We start from the raw sequence: 23,075 nt of genomic DNA, 5'->3' as shown, positions 1-23,075 counted from the left end.
TGTGTTAAAAATAGGCAAAACACAGGACAGTTGTATTAATATTTTTACTGGATGAGCTAAGAAAATGTAAATTAAATAAACCTTTAGCTTTCTTTTTGCCTACTCTGAGTGTTTAGTGATAGTGCTCAGAAGACCAGATGCCTTGCAGGCTTTTTGTAAACAATATGTAGAAAAAGAGATGCCTTGTTCTGTTGTTTGGTTGGTCCTGCAGAAACAGTGAAAAACAAAAAAACCCATGGTTATGCAATCAGGAATTTGATACTGTAAAAAGAGAAGGGAAAATATGGTAGCTTAAAAGCTTGCTATGGGATTACAGTTGTTTTTAGCACTTGGTGGTTAAGCGTCTTTTACTCCTGTGTCTCTAAACTCCTCTAACTGATAATTTAGCTGCTAATTCAATTGTGTGATGATTGATTGCCATGAACAATTCCTTGAAGAGCATTAAAAATTTCATTTGTGTTTCTCTACTGACTGTAGCAGTTTTTACTTTCTCTGTTATTTGGCACCCAGTGATGTATGTGATGAATATATACCAAAAAGGTGTGTACGTAGAAAATAGTAAGCAAGACATATTTGCTAGAAAAACTTTTGGAGCACACTTACACATGTAGAAGACTGTGCTGTTCCTCTGATTTGCTGCTGAATTTTCCATTGTTTTTCTTTTGTAATAAGTAAAAAATGTGTAATGAACAGATTAAGATGAAATTATTTTTCTCTCTAACAGCACTATTTTATTAATAACTATAAATCTTGTTTTTTTCCCCCTCCTCCCTCGCATCCCTAACAGCTAGCCGATGGCGGAACCTCTTCTCTACACCTGTCTCCTTGGCTTTTCCCTATAGTCCTGTTGCAAGACTCACCCCGTATACCAATGGCTTTAATAGTCCCAGCTTCTCTAAAACCTCCAGTAAAGCAATACTAACACCTGAACGGACAGGTAATGCTTATCTTTCTGTTGATTTGTGGTGCTTACAGAGCTGCTTAATTTAGTCTAATCTTGCTAGTATTTAACAGCAGTACACTTTTCAGATGATTGTATATAAACTCACATTTCATAGGGAGATATTTTTTTTTAAATACCTAAAATTTGGTAATTAACTGCAAGTTATCTTCCTAATTAAATTAACTACAGGTTATCTTCTGTTATGCAGCATGTTACAAGAAAGTGATACTAGTAAACATCAATAATGATTTACCTGATAATATAGTTGTGACTATGTCAGCTTAAACAGTCCCCAGCTTTGCTGCTTATTTCTGCCCCATGGTGCCCATTTCTTGTGTCTGCAGAAACATATGTGCAACTGTCTAATGAAATTGCAAGGAGACTTTCTCTATAATAAAAATAACTGTCAGAATCATGGCTGTTTTCAAACTGGTATTGTTGCTACTATCTGATATTTATTTTATGTTTAGCACTGATTTTCAGGGGACGCAGAGTTCTGGGAAAAATACAAACTTTCTATGGTCTGTAAATTGCAAGGATTTGCATTTTTCCTTCTTCAGTACAGGTATCAGGACTCGGTTTGTATCTGTGACTTCTCTTAAGCAGCAGTGGCAGTGAAGAAAATAATCTCCTGGGGAAGAGGCATTAGCATTTTATTGCTGATGGGAGCAGGCATGGGCTAAGGAAGTTAGTATCAGTGTCACACAGATCTGAGTACAATTTTCCTTACAACTCATAAAATCACTGCAAAAAGCCTTGTTTTAAGGGATATGGGACTGTGGGTGAGACGAAGCTCCAGATTGAATGCCTGATGTAGGTGTCTGCATGTGAGTGAAATGTGTAAGCTTCCCTATTCAGTGGGATCTAGTTCCTAAATGAAAGCATCTCGTGCTATTTGAGATACCCTCAGGTATCTTGTCTAGCTTCCCACTGCTGCTCCAAAAGAGCACAGCTATTACTACCTCTACAGAACCTCAGGGACTGCTGTAACTTGCACATTTGAAAAAGCAAACAGATTTACTCCTTACAGTCCTTCCAAAGCAAAGTAATCCCCTGCTTGTCCTTTTCTTTTGAAGGTGTTATTAGAGAACAGCTGAATTTAGGATGAATTTTAGGTGGCTGCTCTCAACATTGCTAGAGGATGCAAACACATCTGTGACATAAGCACAGCTGATGAGCCAAGTCACAGCAGTTCTTGCCTTGCAGGCTATGGATCTCTGGTGGTCCAGAGGATATTAGAAAGTGATTTACTGTTGTAGTTGAAGGGTTTTTCTTTAAAGTGCAACAACAACTAGATCATGCAACTAATTGCAAAATAGTTTGTTTTGCTATAATGCAGGGAAAAAGTGGAATCTGGAGCTTTCTCCAAAAGGTAGCTCTGTGAAAGAGGCAATGCTTTCTCTGTTGCATAATGTTCAGTCTTAATTGTTACTGTCATTGATTTATCTGATAATTATAAACAATTTAAAAAAAAGAAGAAACAATAAAATTTAGCTCAACGGCTCTGATATGGCATGTGAATACTGAGCAGATGTTGGTGACACATATACGCTTGCGTTTCAGAACAGAGCAGGAAGAATCACAGTCACATAAGAGAGATTCTAATTCAGATGTGGTTAGACTACACTAACTGATTTCAGCTGTATCAGAACTGTGTTGCATAAATTATTCATTATCTGGGCTATTCAATGCTATTTTGGGAACAAGCAGAGGAATTCATGATCTATTACTACACTTACTACTGCTCATGAGTATCAAAGCTCTCTGCTAATTGTTAGTGAATGGAACTACACTTCTGAAAGTTTTTATGTGCTGTACAGAAAATATATTAAGCTACTGTAGTATAAAGGGCAGATGATCATGAAGGAAAGATGGCCAGACATTTGCAGCCTAAAGTTTATTTTTTCTTATATAGGTTACATTTCTAGGAGTTCCCCTTTGAGTCCACAGTCATCAGTAGACAGTGAACTGAGCACTTCAGAACTGGAAGATGATTCCATCTCAATGGGGTACAAGCTGCAGGATCTCACTGATGTTCAGATCATGGCTCGTCTACAGGAGGAGAGTAGGTGGCTTTTTTTTTTGTTTGTTTTTATGATAGTTGTAAGAAAGATTTCCTGTTGCAGTTAAAACTGCTCCAGTCTGGTTTAGTCAAGTGGATCTTTCTTAAACGGTGTTGCGTCTTGAGTGACAGGTGGAAAAACTCTTCACCTGCATGGAGATGTGCACATTGTTGGGTTCATGTTAATCTGAGCTGATACTTGATCTCTCAAAATTTGATGTTTGTATTTTTCTTAATTCAGACTGGTACATCTATATATGTTGAGTACATTTAGATTTAGAAGATTTATAATGTCTTACCACATTAATGAGAAAGGCAAAAATAAGCAGCTCTTGTCACTTTCTTTGCCTCAAGTTTGATTTTCTTAATTGTCAGGTGAAATTTGAAATTAAATCCCCTTCGAATACTGAATTGAGGCCTTTAAATTTAGCATCTTGGTTTGAAACTAGTGATTATCACAAATCTGAGCCCCAAGTCTTGTTTGACAAAGATTATAGTTTGGCTAAATAGTAATTTTTGAAAAATTTATTCATAAATAAAGGGCATTTGTCTTAGAGGTCACTGAGACAGTAAGTGCAGTATGTTCCTTGCTTCCTATTAGTATCAAGCAAGACAGCAAGGAAGAATTGGTGAGATTAAAAGCAAGAGAAGTTCAGAGGTGGGGCCAGAAGGAAAATGCCAAATAATAAGTGATTATATAAAACAAAAAATGTGAAGAAAAAATAGAGCAGTGATCAGTCTGCAAGCACCAGACCGAGCAGGCAGAGTGATCACTTGTCAGCAGTCAAACTTACTGAGTATTTAGTAACACTTATTATGTTCAGCAGAGAAATTAGCAAGTGTTTTAATTTTAAAAAGAAAAAAATTATGACTATCAAATATAACAAGGATTGCATAACTTAAATGACAGCTGTGCTCATCTCCTTCAGAGTGAGGTTTGAAAAATATTTCAGGTACTTAGCTCTGAATCAGGTCATTGACAAACTGGAAAGAAAAACACTGGGTTTTCTTCTAATCTGTGTCAGGTGCAGTGGTTGTATCCATGTAGTAGCAGCTGAACAGGATGTTTGAGCACGTGACAGTTGTTGTCCATGTAATCCTGTGGAAAGTGGTAGTTCTATACGTGCATGCAGGCACGCGCTCTTCACAGCCACAAATAGAAACTCCCACTCGAGGAGGGGGAGAGGAAGCATATTAAGAAGTTTCTATTATGAAGCAAAGACATCTGTTAAAGCTGAGGGCTTTTTGTAAATCTAGGAAAGCTGTTATCTGCAGCTCTTGGCAGAGCTACTTGGCTCCTGGAAATGTGATATACATCCCCTTTTTCCCTGGCTACTGTGCAGCTAGGGAAAGGGGGGATGTGCAAGGGTTGTGAATATTTCCCTTTCACTTGACCTGGAGCAAACAGGCTCTTCTGGGGTAGTGCTAATAGCGAGATGATTTTCAAAACCTGGTGTTTTAAGAAAAGGGTGGTAGGATTGTGTACCTGTGTAAAAGACCGTTGTGTTACCACTAAGCCTTGTCCGTGAGACCAGATGCTTTCAGGAACTACTTCTGGTTCAGAGAGGATGGAGAGCCAGAATATTTACATGGGTTATAAGTTTAAAAAATGTCAAAAACTAATGTAAGTGTAATTGCTCTAATTAAGAGTATTTTATAGTTAAAAACCTAGTACTCATGTAGTCTTTTTATTGGCATAGAACTAGGTACCTTGTGAGGGGGATTAATTTTCTGTTAAGAGAGACATCTAAACCATCTTTTGGAGACACTGGTATTCTTTTTCAATTTTTTATTAAAAAGGGATCTTGAGGGAAATAATTTGGGCTTAAATGCCTAAAAGGTAGAACTGAAAATTAGATCAGATGAATCCTACGTCAGATCTTCAGCCTATTTACGTTGTAAATCCAATTTTTGCTGTAAAATTATGTCTACTTACCTGCTTAGTTTTCAAGCTTGAAGTGCATATTAAGAGTTAATCACTTAGCAGGAGCTGAATCGTCCTCCTCTTGGAATTTACAGGCCTTAGGCAAGATTATGCTTCTACTTCAGCATCTGTGTCAAGGCACACTTCCAGCGTCTCTCTGCATGCGGGAAAGAAAGGGACATGCGGTGACCAGGAATATGATCGCTATAGTCTTGAGGACGAGGAAGAGTTTGACCACCTTCCACCTCCACAGCCACGTCTGACTCGCTGCTCCCCCTTCCAGAGAGGGATCCCTCACTCACAGACTTTCTCCAGTATCCGGGACTGCAGGAGAAGCCCTACTTCCCCACAATTCCCTACAAATACTTATCAGCAACCCTACTACTCTCCTCAAGCCCAAACTCCAGATCAGCAACCAAATAGGATTAATGGAGGTGGGTTACATGCTTTCCTGAGAAGTGGTCTTCTCTCTGCATCAAGTGCCAGTTCCATTTTGTCCATAAATTGTGACAAATAGTTTAAGCCTGTGCTATTGTTAAGCATTTGTTTGCTACAAAATGTAATCTGTGACCTGGTCTTGAAAGTTGTTGCTTTAATCTGTTTTAAAATGCTACAAGCATGACCATGTGTGAAGAAAAAAGGAAAAAAGGAAAGAAGAGCATGTTTTAGCAGACTGTTAGCTGGTTAGAAGAACTGATCGTGTTTCAAGCTTGATGTATGCATGTCCATCGTGGATACAGTTACATACGAATCAAGGGTTTCAGATTTTCATTCTCTTTCTTATTCCTGAGCTTGCTGTTAATGCATCTGTGCTGTGAATCCAGGATGAGTGCTTATGGAGGGGTCGACACCTTGCTCCTGTTCTAGGTCTGATAGGGCTGACCATTAAAGTGGTGGGAGATACTGTCGCTCCCAAACTATCCTGAGACATTGCTGCTTTTTTGCACTGCATTTGAAATGGATTCCAGAGCCTCTGGAAGATTTGTCTTTTGGTGCTTACTCATGATTTAAGTTTCCCTACGTTGTTACTGTTAACTACTTTTCTTTTCTTGTTATGATCACAATTTTCTTCCTTCTGCTGTGTCTTACTTTCTTATTTCTTCAGTCTTTCCTCCAAGCTAATTCTAAGCAGTCCATTTCCAGCCAGGGTCTTGTTTGTAACATTACAGGTTACAGCTCACCCTCGGGCGAGAAAATAAACGTGTTGTTCAAAACAACACACAGTTGCTATTTATAGTGCTACAGGTATGCATGTTGCTTTTCTGACAAATAAGACATGACAGGTTGGTGCCAAAAGCACTTGCATTCAAAGTAAGCCATGTCGTGGAAGTATAATTGACAAGTGGCAGTATATAAGAAAAGCTGATGTTAGCAGAGGGTAGAGCAACGTGGGTGTCGGTTGGTGCAGCATATATACCATATTAATTTCAGTGTTATTTTTCTTGCTGGTGAGTTACAAGAATGGGACAGCATTGCTGGGCTTGCAGAAATGTTGGGAGATAGAAAGGGAAGTTATGCAGCATTTTTGTTTCAGGAAGGATAGGATGTGGTTTTGCGATTATTTTTTTTATTTAGTTTTTTTTATGTGACCCTCAAATGTGTTTCGAATGATTTTTTCATGTTCTATGTCAGTGGAACTTAAGCATTGGATTCCTACATGGAAACCTTTAGGGCATTAGAAACACTCCCAGTTTATTAACTAGCAAGTCTATTAATGTAGAAGACCATCAATTTTACCACCTGGTTGACTTTTTTTCTCGAGAACTTTGAGGTGTTGGATAATGTGTTTGGTGTCACCCAGAAGTTGGACATGTGTGATTTCAGTTACATACTTGAAGGAATGGCAGACAGTCTTATACTACTATATAAGAGGGGAATTGTCTCTTCAGTTTCTACACTTTCAACCGCTGACTCATGCAGCTCTGATCCATATAAATGGCAAATACTGATAGTGAGAAACATTTTACTTTGGCTGTGTTCTTTTGACAGACAAAGAGACAAGGAGTAAGTATATGTGGAAAGTATGATCCGTAATTAATAAAGATTGTACATACCACATGCTGCTGGTCTTGGCCGTTCCACCAGTCTTTCTGAATCTTTCTTCCTCTCTCTTCCCCCAAAGAGATCACATGTGTTCTTGTATATACTGTCAAGGGTCTGGCCCCTGTTTCATCTGGTCATTCACAGAGCTCTCCATAAAAGAAGAGTAAGCAGCAAGTAACTGTTGAATTTTGACACTGTCCGGGGTGGAAAAACAGTATTTAGCTTTGACACAAAGTCTCCTCCAAACTAGTCTCTATGTTTAGTTTAAGTATGATTTTTTGCCTTTAGGCAAATGGTGCGACAGATACTGCCCTGCCTGCTTCTAGTGATGTTTGTTTGGTATGGTACTCTGGTTGAGGTACTTAATTTAATTACCTGCACTGTAACAAATATGCTAAAGGTGTGATAAACATGGAAAACTTCCATAATTCTTTTCAGAGTATAATATTGGTTGCCTGATGAGAAGCTGCTACATTTAGATTCTGAGATGTGGGTGCCCATCTGTGTATGAACGGCCCCAATTCCGCTGTCCACCCAGAGCTACATGAGGTGCTTTTATGCCCCCTGGCTTCACCATCACCCTGTGTCAGTTCTCTTTAAATGCCATAGACAACCCAGGATTTGTCAGATGTCATGAGGTACCTCTACATAGACACTTGTGCACTAGTTGTCTAATCTCTCCCTATAACCAGTGGTGTGTTTGTTCTCCATCCACAGGTTTGTGTTTTAGGTAGCAGAGAAATTGTTTACAGTTCCTGGCACCCTGCTAATCTTCTGCCTTTGCTTGGGGTGAGAATAGGCTCACAGGTGTTTTCCAGCTGTGTTTGAAGCCATAATTTTGAGCTCACACATTGTTCCTGCCAATGTACTATAGCAGAGTGTTGCCCCTGCTGTAATTTTGGTGCTCTGCCCTGTTTTAAATTGCTGTACAAAAAAAATTAAATATATACTTCTGGTTTAATATAGCAAAACATTTAGCCCACACTCTCAGGCCCAGGTTCTTTATCTTGTCTTATCCCACCCATGTCAGAGTGAGTGGTGCCAGTCACTTTTACTGCCAGTTCCCAACAACTTGCTGTATTGAAAAGGTCTTGGTAAACAGTAGCATAAAGTGGCAGATATGAGAAAATGTGTATATATTGTGAAATATGTTACGATGTGTTTAAAGTGTCTTTGGGGCCATTGGTAGCATAGACAGTAGGTGTACCTGTTAACCTCTTACACAACATTTTTGCAGCTGTTGCCTGTAGAGTGTGTATGTTATCTTTGCTTTCTAATAGGTTTTATTTCTAGTTCTGGCAAGAATACACTAAATAGAAAAGCTTTGTATGAAATAGGTTTGGGAGGGTTTTGTTGTTTAATTGCACACGCTCCCTAAGTCAGCCAAATTGTCTATAATGATGAGTTACATCAGAAAAATTCCATTTGTGAACTTTTTAAGGTATTCTGGTTTTCAAGAATTTTGTAATCAATTAGTGGGTCAGTAATAGATCATTTAAAGAAGATCTGAGAGTGGAGGTGAATAGCTTTTGAGTATCTGTTGTAATTAGCTAAGGTGAGTCCATCTAGTTAGTTTGTGTTTTATAATTTGATAAAGCTTTTAATATGTTTACAATGGAAAGATTTATGTTTATACCTCTCATTTCTCTAATTTGAAGAAGTTAATGGTTAGCAACTTAAAATGTTGCTATCTATTAATATCAAGATTACTTTCATATAGTCATTTTCATATAACAAATGCAGTCAAAAGTCATAAAACCAGGCTGTTTTCTGCTTCATGTTGTCCATAAATATGCACTTCTTTTACTTACTGTGACACAGAACTAATTGCTTTCATTTTAACTTTTTAACAAATATAATTTATTTCTATTTAACAATTTTATTATTTTTTTAATAGAAGTTAGTATTTATGCCTTTTATTACTTCTGATTTTCTGAAACTAGAAGTAACAGAACTATAGTGCTGTGAAATCATCCAGAGTAGTCAAAATCCAGGATAGACAAGTTACTGAAAATGGGATTGATTTTCTTGTGTTCAGGCCCACTTTCCAGCTCTTGAGATCAGCTTACTCATAAACTTTTATCCTGGAAACCCTTATTTCTGTGCATTTTAAGGGTCCATTTTTATAATGCCTGAAAATTGGCAACTTTGTATTTTGGACAAATTATTCCTGGTAAAGAAAGAGTTTATTATAATACAGTAAGAAGGAGCAGATGAAAATACATCATTCATGGAGTAGCAGTGCATTCTATCTGGTTACTTTTAATATGTATTTTCCATTACCTTTTCGTGTTGGTTTTTAAGTTTCTACCTTGGCTTATACCTTCATAAACAGGCCACAGATACCATTCACTTGAAAAATTTTGCTTTTATTTTCCAGAAATTGCTAGTTATGAGTTAATTTATTGCCTACTCTTCTGGGGAGTAACATTTCTCAGGCAAAATATTATGAACATTATGGGCTATTGCACCCTTTCCTCATTTTGAAAGCTGCAAATGTGGTTTCTGTTTGTTGTTTGGGTTTTTTCAAAGCAAACTGCAGGCAGATGTAGAAGAGCAACATTTCAGGGGCAGTAGATTGGTGTTTAGATATATATCGGTTCAGTGCAGACTAACATTGATTTGTGTGTTTGAAGAGGTGGGAAAAAGTCTGTTCTTACTAATTTATGAAGTGGTTTTCTGCTCATAACCTCTCTTGTTCAGTAAGAAACGGAGAATTCTTTTTAGGAAATTGTTGCGGACTTTATTAAAGAAAACAAGAAAAATAATCTTACTTTGCTACCTTTGAAGTTACATTGAGAATAATGATCAGTGGGAGGAGTCATGGAAGGATAATGGAAAAATCTTTAATTGGCTGTAACTGACTGTGGTGGCAAACTGACTGTGGTGGCAAAAACGTGAAGCCAGGGTGAGATAAAGTAATAGTTTTGAATAAAACATTCGACATCAGAGAAATGTAGGTATTGGCAATCATAAAGAATGGCATCGCTCACTTAACTTCAGGACTTACTTTTAGTTTTTAATCCATATTTGCATTTTTACCACTGTCTAGTGTATCAGCTGATGACTCCACAGACCATTAATGAGACTGTAATGTGTTTGGGATGTCATAAATGTTATAACTATAACAGACGTAATGCAGGTACTGATCTCAGGTCTTCTTTACATCAGTTTGTTTGTGCATACAATACAGATAAGGCAAAATTGAATTTGCAGGGTTTATCTAAAGGAATTAAATAAGTGTAAGAAATTGCTAACGTAGCTCGAACAGTAATATATTGCCAGTAATAATTCTTATTCATTGTATCACATTCCTTAATGATACTGCACTTTTGGCAAGGCTCATGAGTCATTTTGTTCAAATAAAACATTGCCAATACTTGCAGAGAATAACAATGAAGGAATAAATGTGTTTTAAGACACTTCACTGTAGAGTCATCTTAAGCCCTCCTTGCAAGGAGAGCCTCATTGGCTGAGGTATCTTGGCAGATAGAAGATGATACTTATCAAGAACTGCTACAGAAGTCCCCATCTGGCAGCCCACCAAGAGTGCACCTCTTCTGGGGTAGATTTGCTCCGAGGGCAAGGTTTGTTTGCGTGCTGCACGGACATTAATCTGCGGCTGGTGATAGTATTAGGTCAGGGAAGGGGAAAAAAAAAGGCAGCAGTGGAATGGGGACGACCACCAGCGGTGCTGGGATCAGAAGACAGAAGGCAGGTGCTGCCTATTCTGGTCTCCTGCCAGGAACAAGCTGGGCCACTGATCCCAGTCTGACATCAGAGAAGAGATAGCATCAGGAGAAGAGCTTCCTGGAAAAAGTCAGAACTGAAGCAGCTGAGTAAGAGGCCAACTGCTGTCTTCACTGTAATTTTGTGGAATGTTTTACAAAATAAGGGCCACTTCTGCCTCCTTTTCAACCTGTTTCTCAACAGTAGTGAATATGATCTGTGCTGGATGTGACCTTTTCATGCACATTTTCCATTGAGGGCAGATGATCCTGTATTTCACAGTTCCCAGTTTTTCTTGTGCTGTAGACAGTGGGCTAATTCAGCATGGATGCTACATATGGGAAACATGCAGTAGGTGATTTTGGTGTTTCATTCTACTGCAGATATGTGAAACAAGGGCAGGGTATGCCCCCTAAAGAATGCTCGTGAAATAACAAGCACATGTGTATATGCACGAATTATTATGAGAAGGTGATAGTAACCAGGAATGAGTTATTAACTCCCCTTGAATGACCTATTCTTGAATTTTCTTCACACTTCAAATATTTCAGCAATACAGTGTCTGTAGGTCATACTATTGTATCTCAAAGAAGGATGGGAAAGGTGAAGATGCCATCTGTGATGCTTTATGTGTCTTCATGGTACTTAAGAATCATTTTTGTTTCGGCCTTAATCATAGTTGAGACTTATTAATGGGTCACAGTAACTATGGATGCTCTAGAACCACAGAATCATTTAGGTTGGAAAAGATGTCTGAGATTATCGAGTCCAGCCTTCAACTGATCACCACCTTGTCAACTAGAACATGGCACTAAGTGCCACTTCCAGTTGTTTCCTGAACCAGGTGTAGGTCCTTTGGAGTCCCTAATACCTAGTGTTATTATCCACATCTTCCTAACAGAACAAGCTGCAAGGAACTGATCTTTTTTTTTTAGGTTTGCCACTGAACCAGATAAGTGCAGAAGAGGTAGGAGAAACTGTAGCAAATTTCAGCATTCAACATAAACAGGACTACTTGAGCAAATTATTTCTCACCTGAGAATACATTTCAACTCTACTCCTTCACTTCTCCTTTCTGTTAATTTTCTCATCAGTCTCAGGAGAGCAAAGAGGTCTGGAAAGGAAACATTTGCTACTGGCAGCTTGGAAAAATATTTTTGTTTTCTTATATATTTCCAGCAAGCTTATACCTACTCACATCTCTGTGGCCTGAAATATAATCACATAACTCCTACCTTCTGCTTCCATATATTAAACTCACAAGTGCCAGCATTTCATTTACAAATAAAACGTCTGTAAGACTATTTCCACAGTTCTTAGGAGGGGAGCAGGTGACAGAACAAACTTCAAGAAGGAGATGAAAGAAGATGCATCATCCAAGGAGATGAAAGCTGCAAAATACCATCAAGGCGAACATTTCTGGGTTTTCCCCAACCACAAAACTGACCTGCTATTTTCATTGCTTTTCAGGGCCATTTATCTCAGCAGACACAAGGACCCATCAAAGAAGTAATGCAGCTGATTGATGGATGAGAATTTGCAGGTGCAGCAGGAGTCTGCTGCCTGAGGACTGAATGAATCAGCAGCAGAGCAGACTGCTGGAACAAGAAGGGACTAATGGAAAGGAGGCAAAAGACATGGCCACCCATGACATGGAGGAAATCCAGGCTACTTTTGTACCTATTTATCTGCTGTTGTAGCTGCATCCACTGGACAGTTGAAGGCACAGATTGTGCCTGGGGTGGCTAATGCAGTGCCTGAGTCGAAGAGCATGTAGAGTCTAAGAACTTCTGCTATACAACATGATATTAGAAAAGCTGTTTTATGCAGTGCCATCTTCCCTACCACCATCCAGCTGCTCAAACCTTTTTTGCCAAGTGCTGTAGTGTTGACCTAGGATTTCAGGACCTAGGACTTTAAAGGGTAGGCTAGAATTAATGGTAGCTACAGACATCCCATATTCATAAATTTTCTGCCACTCTGGGCCAAGGATTGCATCACAGGAGGACAGTTCCCTTTTCAGTTTACAAAATCCATGAATATTTTGGAAAAAAGAGACATGCAGTAGCTGTGTGGATGCCACTGTTTGCATCTCCAGGACAGTTTTGGAAGCCTGATAACTTTTATCATTGTTTCATCAGTGATATTAATACTTACCACCTGACTGAACCACAGTGGTAATCATTTTGCTAATGTTTATTGCAATGCCGTTGACAGTTCAGTCTGCCAGTGTCAGTAATTAGTCACTAAAGTACAACTCTGACTCTTTGATAAAGGATTACCCTTTAAGTGGTTCTTTATTAAGATTTGACCAGGGATTCAGATCTTGCATTTCCTTTTTCTGCTGGAGATGATGTAGCCTTGCTGTGACACAGTTTGCTAGAGTTACACAGGCATCACATATGTGAAGTTACTGTTAGTGACTCCTGATAACCTGCATAGGTAGAACTGTACTGTCACTTCCTATTACTTTTCACTTGTTAGCAGCTTTAAGGATTAGAGAAGCTCATGATGGTGCTAAATAAGTTATGTATTTATGTGGACTGATCAACAGAGATTTCTGAATAAATCTGTTTTTTCTGTGGACTGAACTTGCCCTGCGTGAGCTAGGAGGCCGACCCATACCAGCAGTTCCAAGCAGTGTCATGTGTTGTTCCTATGCATAAAACTAAAACATCAATCTGGAAATGCCCTGCTTGCTGTTGGAGAGAGCAGTTGTAGCTGCCTGTTACAAGACTAGCATACCCCTGCTTTCTGCTACAGTGTAAGAACTGAGGACAAACATCTGCCAGGCACTGGAACCTATGTCAGGAACCAGAGTTGGTGGCCTCTATGCTGACCATGGTACCAGGAAAGACATAGCCACTTCAGCAGCGCATACCCCTGCTCCTCAACCTGGCCAACAGGCAAACTTTTGGTGGTGCGTTAATGATAGTTTAATAAACGACCCATTATTTCCCCACAGCAGTCATTTACTGAAGTCTGTCATGTCACAGGAGGCAATTCAGACCAGGTCATTCAGTCTGTGCCTTTCTGCCCCTGCCAGTCTCTTCTGATTATACAGAACTGAATCATCTCCTTTTCGCCCATCAGCAGAAGAGACCAAAAGAGCTTTACCTCAGTACCTGATGCTGTTGTAGTTGGGAAGTCTTGAGATGTCAGACGTGGTTTCAGCTTCTCTCTCTCCACATCAGTTAGTGTGAGTGGAGTTGCAGATGTCTTCTGACCTCTTAAGACACTTGCCTTAGCTGTTGAATCTGCCCCAGAAACATTTGGGGCATTTGCAGCTTTCTTTTTGTGGAAGGCCCTATAGACCTATTCTGAAAATGCTTACCAAATCAGGTACCACAAGTGAGGTAGGGGGGAGAAACATGAGATTTGAAAATTCTGATGTCAACCCAGTGCTCCAGGCAACTGAACAGCATGAAGACTTCATAGGTTTTGCACGTGGCCATCTGCAGAAACTTAACATGCTAATAAGGTTAGGTTCTGAGTGGAATTTTTTAGCATCTCATTGGCACCTGAAAGCAAGACTTTAGTCACTTAGGATGGATTCATCTCACCAGTCCTTAAACATCCACAGTGTAAATTCCTGTGTCTGACTGTCACTGCAGCCTTGCTTTTGTATTCTCTGCGAAGAAACGCATCTGACCTACTTTACACATCTGCGTGAAACTTATCCTTATTATGACATTTTATTGTTTAAATCCTTGCAATTCTGCAAATGTACTGCTTCTTGGTGTCTTTAAAATTACTTGTGAATAATCGTGGTGTAAAAATAGTCAGAAGAGTTCAATTTTTAGACTGTCGGTAGCATTTTCATATTACTCCTGCAGAACAAAACCTCTCTTTGTTTTGAAGTAATTTGTTATAATTTTGATTTTCTACAGAAATTACTTGGAGGCTGCTTGCGTTTCTTGGAAATTCTGACCTGACTGTGGATGTTGTCTTCTTTTGCTTCAGATAAACTTCGAAGAAGCATGCCTAACCTCACTCGGATGCCAAGTACCCCCACCATTAACAGTAATGCTGGCTTTGCTGGTTCTCCTGTCACTGTGAGGAACAGTCAGAGCTTTGACTCCAATTTACATGGAGCAAGTAATGGGATTTCAAGGATGCAGTCAAGTAGTAAGTACCTGTGTTTTTAGGCTACGTTCAAGGAATCGATGAAGTGGTAAAATACACATCTCAGTCACTGATCCTTTGTTCTGTGAAAAAATTAAAAGAAAACTATTTCTTTTGCATCAGATTTTAATATAGCTCAGGATTTCAAAATTTCTGTTGTTGAAAGCAAATTTTGCCAGTCTTGTTATTGAGCATTTCTTCACCTTTTTTTTTTTCTTTGCCCAGTCATCTTGTGCCAGCTTTAAAACTGGAATTTTGATAATAAGTAGTAGTAGTATGGTAGAAGCACCAATAATCCAGTTAATTCATATAAGTTTACATTTTTAGTTTTGGTACTACGATTAAAAACTGCTTTTCTTGATACTTTATGCAATGTTGGGTTTACAGTCCACTGTATAAATATTATCTTAAAATACATGACCTCTCCCCTACTGAACTGGAACCACTTTCTTCCAAGCAAATGTAGTAAACATTGTATCCTTGAGTATAATATACTTGTTGAGTGGGAAAATTAAAATGACTGTAATTGGTTTAATGTAGGTGTCTTCTTGATGGAGGGAATGAAGGGAGTATTGATCTAGTGGATGTTGAATTATTAATGTAGAACGTGAACAAAATGGATCAAGATCCAAACCCATCTTTTCTAGCACAGTGCTTGAGTTATTCTGAGAGGAAATGGAAAAAGTGTATTTCATTGGACGTAGGCAGAAGAAAGGATTTAACCTATGCCTTCCATGTCCTGTGAGATTTTGGAGGGAGAAGTTGGAAAAAACTTCAGGTGTTTTCTTTCAAATTTGAGCAGAATTTACAAATGTCTTCAAAACTTTTAAATTACATCTTTTCTGGAAAATATTCTTTACTGATGGATTTATTTTGTTGTATTTTTTCCTGTATTTTTTTCCTGTTTGAATAGGAGAATGGAAGTAGTTCAGGTTCCCACATGAATTTGCATGATAGTGCATTGAGAGTTTCATTTTATTTAATATTTTAGAAATCTCTATTTCTCTGTGTGTTTATGCTCTTATATATGTGTGTATGTAAAATGTAATTTTTCTGAAGTAATTTTTTTAAAAAAACCATTTCTAATAAGTGGCTGCACTGGGGTATTTAAGGAGCTGTTATGATCAGAGTTCCTTGACAATATATTACCAGTATAGTTTAATGGAATCACAGCCCTAAAATTTCTGCTAATTTAAATTTGGATGATTTTAAGATGTCTTTTTTCAAAGACTTGAAAACTGATTACTCTAGACACGGTGTGTTAGTTTATGTGCTTCAGGCTTTTGACAATTCGCTTTTGATACATGGACTCTGAAACTGATGCATGTCAAATGTACACCAGAGGGCAGGATTGGATAGAAAAATCTATATATAAAGCTTCTGGAACTCAGAGCATTGATTTAAAATGATAGTTTACATAACATCAGCCTTGGAATGTGCTGCTACATTCAAGACCTTTTTATAGCCTTTTTATCGTTTTTATATAGAAAGCTTAGACTTCTCTGATGTTTCATAATGCTTGAATGTGGTTCTCACAAGATGTAGTTCTTGCAAGCCGCCTTCCAAAAATTGAAATGATCTAACAGTAATTAATTAATTTATACCTTTAGCAATTTCTCCTGCTTAAAGTTCTGATTGTGTAGATGGATTTAGTGTGCTTATAACAGCTAATGAAACCTCTTTGAGGGGAGAAAGAAGGATGAATATGAGCTGGTATTTTAGTTCAGTGCAGTGTTACTGGATACAGCATTGGATCCAAGGGGTTTTTGAACAGTTCGTAGTCAGTAAGTAAATGGTACAGTGATGTGTTTATCCCTATTCCGATCTATCTAGAAATGAACATTACTACTTGGCCTTATTTGTTGCATAGTGACCTTCTTACTTCCTTTTCTATCACTTTTCGCAGTTCCATCACCAGGACAGCTTCAGCACCGAGTTCACAGTGTGGGACATTTTCCAGTGTCTGTCAGACAGCCTCTCAAAGCTACTGCCTACGTAAGCCCAACCGTGCAAGGTAGTAGTAGCAGTAGCAGTCTTCCAGTGTCCAGCAACTCGCAGTTGTATTCTAACACTGGCATCCCAATGCCAAACAAGACTGCCAGTCAAGGGCTTGTGGGACGCAGTGCTCTTCCGAGACCATCGCTGGCCGTCAATGGGAGTGGCATTCCCAGAAGTAAAATTGCACAGCCAGTTCGAAGGTAAGAGTTAAACAGGCCTCTGTCCCTGTGGGGATGGCTTAGGCTGAAATTGTGGGATTTTGTTTTCTTCCTGCACATGAAGCTCTAAAACATAAGAGTTCTGTCTACCAGTGGGGAGTCACTGAATGGGCAAAGGTTTCTTACCAGAAGTAGTGAGGGACAGTGCTTGCTGATAGCCCTTAGTAAGCTATGATAATTGATATTGTGCAATCACATATAAATAAGAATGGATTGCTACCCATCAATAAGAAATCAAATCAAACAGAAACCTCATATCATGAACCTATGTGACTTAACCTTCTTCCAGACATGTGCCAACTGCTATTTCAGTGTCACAGAATGAGCAAATCGTAGAGTACTCAAATAGAAAGAATTGCATCCCTGTTGTTGTAAATGGCAGTAGACTGTAAAAATATGAGTTGTGACATTACACATTGTGAGGAAGGAAATATCCTGGATAGTACAGTCTTGGGTTGAACCACCATCTTTTCCATTCTAGCTGGGAGACAATAGGCAAACAGGGAATCCTGGAGTATCACATACAATGAGCCGTACTGTTAAGCAAAGGCATTTTTGCATTTTTCCAAGAGAATTTAATCTCCAAATGAATTATTTTTAAGTCAAGCAATAAAATAAGCTTGAGGAAAGAGACTATGTTTTAATCACCTTATCACATCTGGGAGTTAAACTCTAGCTGCATGTTCTGTAATTAATAGGTGATGAAGTTTCTCAAAGAAAACCTCTGTCAACTTGTGTTAACTCTTCCAGCTGTTTCTTCCCATTGCACTCATCCCTCCTCTTGTAAGGGCCTGCTGTGTGACCACCTCGTTTTCTGTTGGATGAACTGTCACTGTTTAGCTCTCCTCATTTTTATACTTTTCACTACATACTAGCTATATCCAGAATAAGCTCAGTTGTTCACATTCTCTTTGGTTGAGTTACTTGGGGATTACACTGATGTGATTGACAACAGATTTTGACCAACTGCAGTGAAACTTTGATAAAGAGCTGTCAGGTTTCTTCTTTGATGAAGACTGTACAATGAGATTTCTATTATAACCTTCTTTGCTCTCAGCTGGAACTTTCTCAGTTAGAGTTCTTTATAGTAGAGGGTTTTCTTTCCTTTTTTCTTTTTCCTTTCCTCGACTTCATGTTCTTCTGGAGAGCTCTTAAATCTTTCATAGCAACATGTGAGAAAGTCCCTTGCTATTTTGTAACTTTTCAGACAATATTAAAGGAAAACAAAATTAAGACGTTTCAGTGGGAGGGTGAGACACTGTACTATCAACACTGTTTTTATTAGAAGCTGATTCAAATCAGTAAGAAAGCTATTTATAGTCCAAAAAGTCTTGTCTTCTTTCCTTCAAATGTACCTTAGCAGCATCATATGTTGCCATAGAGCCAAACCAGTGATCCTTGAAGATGGATGGTCGTTACACTATGGGAATGACAAGTTTATAGGACTCAAAAAGCACAGGTAGATTGGAGCTCAGCATACAGTTCTTGAATACCCTCATTTAATTTCATTGATGCATGTGGAAAAATACAAGTGGTTTCAGTTCATGTGGGCTTTCCTTGGAGGGCATTCAGCCATCAGGCAGATTTTCTCCCTGTTGGTTTTTATCTCTGTTGTCATTTCTAAGGAATGGTATTTCTGATTATCAGTTCAAGACTCTAACTTCTTTCGGAATTAAACAGTGTTTTTAGTCATGACTTGATTAAAAGTAGAACAGGTCTTTTGAGTTTTTTAAATAAATCAGATGTTCAGGGAGAAGTGCACATTCAGAGCACATTTGTGTCTTCGTACCTATGGCCAGACTGTTAAGTAGCTATGTTACTGGTATTCTAGATTCTTAAAACAGAATATAGATTATATATATATATAGAGAGAGAGACATTATATATATATAGACCCATTGTATAGGGGTTACATTAGGGAACTTCAGTATTTACTGCATGGAATCAAACAAAGGATGAGGGAGTGCTTTTAATAATTTGTAAAATAAAATTATAACAGCCAAGATAATTAACTTGGCCAAAAAAATTTTCTCCTTGCCATCAGAGATTCATGCACCCACAAGTAGTGTAAAGAAATTGTGATGGTAACGTCCATCTCTTAGCCTTACAAGTGAGGCAGCAGCTTTTTTTTCCTTCCTGTTAAAGTGGATCCACACAACCCTCAACCTTTTCCAGCTCCACGCCTGGGGCTTCTTGCAGACCCCTACCTTCCAGTTCTCCACTTTCTAACCTTCTGCAGTGTGAGAGGCAGCAGAGGCAGCTTCTCACAGGGTAAGGTGAGCTGGGACCTGAGTGGGACACCTAAGGCTGCCCCACGGTGCCCAAGCAAAAGCAGCGTTGGTGGTGACCAGGGTCAGCCGACAGTCCCAGTATCCAGACGAGTCCACAGATGAGACAGGGTCCACCTAAAGGTAGGAAGTCAATCAGCAGCTCAGGGTCTGGATCATGCCAGATACCAGGCACAGGCGTGGAAGGAGTGTAAGCACACCTGTGGAGCCAAGGCTAGCTTGTTCCTGCTGCCTTGCACTGGAGTCAGTCACTGCAATCCAGCTAGTGATGGAAAAGTAGAAATGGACTACAGACCCTCCAAAACTGTTGTCTCAAAGCACGTGACATCATATTGATGCCTTGTGCTTGTTTAAAATGGTTTTCAGTGCTGGCACATTTTCCTGTCCAGTGCCCTGTAGCAGAGATTCAACTCTGGATACATGGAAGTATTCTTACAGCTGTTTTGAACTTAATTATTCTTTCCTTTTGCCCTCTCTTTTTTTTTGTTGTTGTTGTTTGTTTGTTTGTTTGGTTTGGTTTGGTTTTTTTTTGTTTGTTTGGGGTTTTTTGTTTGGTTTGTTTTTTTTTTTGGTTTTGGGGTTTTTTTTGTTGAAGATAATTAAACATAGTTTCTTCTTTTTTTTTTTCTGGAAATAAAAAGGCAGCAGTTGCAGAAAACAGCAGAGGAAGTTCTGTGTCTCAAGTTAACTGGATTTATATCAAAGATAAGTGAAGGTGCAGCAAAGTGGAGCTACATAAAAGCAGCTTGGCTGAATCTTAAGTTTAACTAACTGTTTTTACTTAAGTGCATTGTTTTTGCCATTAAAAAAGCAGTTGTAGCAGAGAGGCAAGAAGCTACTCTGCTGACTGCCTGCCTACCTTACAACATACCTTACAACATACCTCTGCCTTTTTAATGCCAAAAGCATTTGGAAGGGAGAGGAGGCATCAGTAACTTACAGCCAAAGCAGAGTAATATGAAAACAAGGCACAGATTTGGTTTTGTTAGAAATAGTTTCACAGAGTTGAGATAAATTATTTTCAGCCAATTCTGGTGTAACAAAATTATGATTGTGGCAAATTAAAGGTAGAGCCTGCCTTGTCATCAGTGAGTTGGCAGTTGGATCAAATCAGATCCAACTGATCCTTTTTTTAGTCTTATTTGAAATAGTTGCCTCAGTAGTACCTAGAGGGTTTGGAAGATGGTCAGCAAGCATTTTGTAACTCCTCATTGATGAGTGAAAGATGCAGCCCAGGTGTGAAGGTGGGGACCCAGAGGACAGTGATTTCCCTGCAGGAATGATAGTGCTGGAGCTGGTGGCTCTCTTGACTGTGGCTGTGGGATGGAAACCCATCATTATGTGTCTTGGATAAGAGGGTCCAGAGCAGAACTTAGTAGAGTTGTTCAACTGATAAAATTCTTTAGTGCCTGCATAGTGTTTTTATAAAGTCCTGGTTTTTCATGAGCATGCTGAGCACAACAACTCTTTGGAGAGAGTTTTCCATTAGATGTCTGCTGCCCATAGTGACAAAAATAAGTTTTTATCATCTTTAGCCCTGAAAAAACAAATCTTCCCATTTAGAGGCATCTCATGCATGATTACAGTTTTTCTCCTAATTCCTTTTTACAAATCTTTTATGCTCTTAAGACCATTAACAGTGATGGGGTCTTATTGGAAGTGACCTTGATTTCACCATAGATCTTTACATGTGCATTAACGTGTAACCAGACATATACCAGAGTGATGTCTCTAAGCAAGCCCCAAAGCCAGTGTCACTGCAGAAGTAAATGATGTTTGTTACCTTGGTCTTTCACATGAAATATGACTTGTTTTGTAATTTTTTTTCCTATCATTTGGTTAATACAGTTTTCTTCAGCCTCCAAAGCCACTTTCATCACTCAGCACAATACGGGATGGGAACTGGAGAGATGGCTGCTATTGATGAAGGATGCCCATCAACAGTGGAAAACAAATAATGCAGATTTCATTACCCAGCTGGCTGGGTAACAATGATTTGGAAAAGGAGGGTCGTACAGTATTATGTCCCCCAGGATCTTAATATGTAACCATCTACAATGTAATGTCATTTTTAAAAATGAACATCTTATCAAATACTAAATATTGCACTTAATCAGTTACCCGAACAGCTGCATTGTTATCAGATTAACAATGGCAGCACTGGCATTTGGAACTGAAGAAAGTACTAAAAGTGTGCAAAGTACAAAAATATTTCCTTGGAAGGAACTGGGAGATTATGCTTTTGGGCAGCTTTGCCATACTGAAGTTCTGAGATAATTTATTCAGTGTAAAGGCATCATGCATTTTATTTTGAATTTGGGGGTAGTTATGTATGTGCTTGAATTTTTTTCTAGTGTTTCCAGTACATTTTATTTTGTATACTTAAGTTCATTTTAACTTGCCTGAACCTTGAACAACAGAGAGATAATTTAACTTTTCTGTGCCATAAATAATATTTTTTGGGCAATGTACTTTTTTAGCACTAGGAACATATCTTACAAAATCTTACCATTGGCAATACAAAGCAGTATATTTATGTTGCAGAAGCACAAAAGAAAGGTAGCATTCACTGGAAATTGTCATCCAGCTGGGTCAGCATGGTTTTGTTGGTCCTTTACCATTTGTTCAATTGTTAATTTATTGTCATAGTGTTTTGTATTTAAAATGGCAGCATAAGTCACATTGCATTTACAAAGATACAGTGATCTCTAAAACTACAGTTGATTTTCAGTACTTTATTACAAAGAATAAAATTGTAATGTTTTATTAACAGTTGCTTATGGAAAGTGAGTTTTAATGTGAATAAATCTTTTTGATAGACCTTTTACAAAATTCAATTGCACTAATCAATGCTTTCTTACAATGGCATATGACTTAATATTTGATTACAACTGTGTATACTGCTGTTTTGGAATGTTTCAGGAAATAAAGAATCTATTTCAGCAATAATGCTCTTCTTGAGTATGCAATCTAAACATTGTCAGAATTTAGCAACTGTCATCTACTTAGCTCCTGAAGTTTTTACTTACTTTTTATCAAGATTATGCTGGACTTTTTGCAAATAGTAACTGAGTAATCTGAAAAACTTTTTTTTTTTTCAGTTGTGTTATAAAGCCATGGTATGCCTAGAAAACAAATATGTATTATTTTCAAATCAATCTTTTTCTGATCTTAAGAGTTTTTTTCAATTTAATGTTTAGATTCTGCAAGTGCAAATGTGACTTGCAATGGGAAACAGAGATTGTGTACCAGGTGAATCTATTACTGTGGCTCTGAATTTGCTCGAAGACCTGCTTTTCTTAAAAGGACAAGCTGAAATAAAAAGCAAAGGGGAAGTGTTTGGTGGTGAGTATTACACTGAGAAGTGATGTATGGTAGTGCAGTAGTACCCCTGTTCAGCATAACGTTGTTCAACAGAGATAAAGAGTTAATTTTTCATACTGTAGTTCTTTTAATCCAGTTAAAATCTTCCTTCCTCCCACCCCCCCCAAAAAAAAAAAGCAGAACTGTTGAAAAGGGTATCAAGAAATATTCCAAAAAAGAAATTGTCTCTGCAGAGGTAAGTATTTAAGCAGAAGTATGCCAAACTTATCATATTCATTACAAGCTTTAATTGGAAGAAATTACTGATGGTTAAAGCAGTCAGTCATTTGTGGACAATCTCTGTTGTCTTGAATGGTTTGTCTCACAGACTGATTGTGGTAGGGTTCAGAGCCAGCTTGGGGTACTTTGCATTTTGCCTCTG

At 38.4% G+C, this 23,075-nt stretch overlaps 1 protein-coding gene across 4 annotated transcripts in view; it reads left to right on the top strand.

The window, feature by feature from the left end:
• The window catches only part of SLAIN1 (SLAIN motif family member 1), a 92,155-nt gene that overhangs the window by 28,353 nt on the left and 40,727 nt on the right, over nt 1-23,075 (top strand). For 2 of the 4 annotated variants that reach the window (XM_027646259.1, XM_027646252.1), the window contains exons 1-5: nt 831-937; nt 2,859-3,008; nt 5,025-5,363; nt 14,665-14,829; nt 16,733-17,024. In XM_027646259.1, the coding sequence (XP_027502060.1) occupies nt 2,948-3,008; nt 5,025-5,363; nt 14,665-14,829; nt 16,733-17,024 (857 nt within the window). In that variant the 5' untranslated portion in view covers nt 831-937; nt 2,859-2,947. Of the gene's footprint in view, nt 1-830; nt 938-2,858; nt 3,009-5,024; nt 5,364-14,664; nt 14,830-16,732; nt 17,025-21,178; nt 22,280-23,075 lie in introns of those variants that run through there. The other 2 variants (XM_027646268.1, XM_027646276.1) reach the window with 2 other exon arrangements.

The sequence above is a fragment of the Corapipo altera genome, unplaced genomic scaffold (assembly GCF_003945725.1).
Source record: "Corapipo altera isolate COAL_440 unplaced genomic scaffold, ASM394572v1 0, whole genome shotgun sequence".
Classification (NCBI taxonomy): Eukaryota; Metazoa; Chordata; class Aves; order Passeriformes; family Pipridae; genus Corapipo; species Corapipo altera.
Note: the sequence above shows the minus strand (reverse complement) of the source record. Positions and strands in the feature narration are given on the sequence as shown.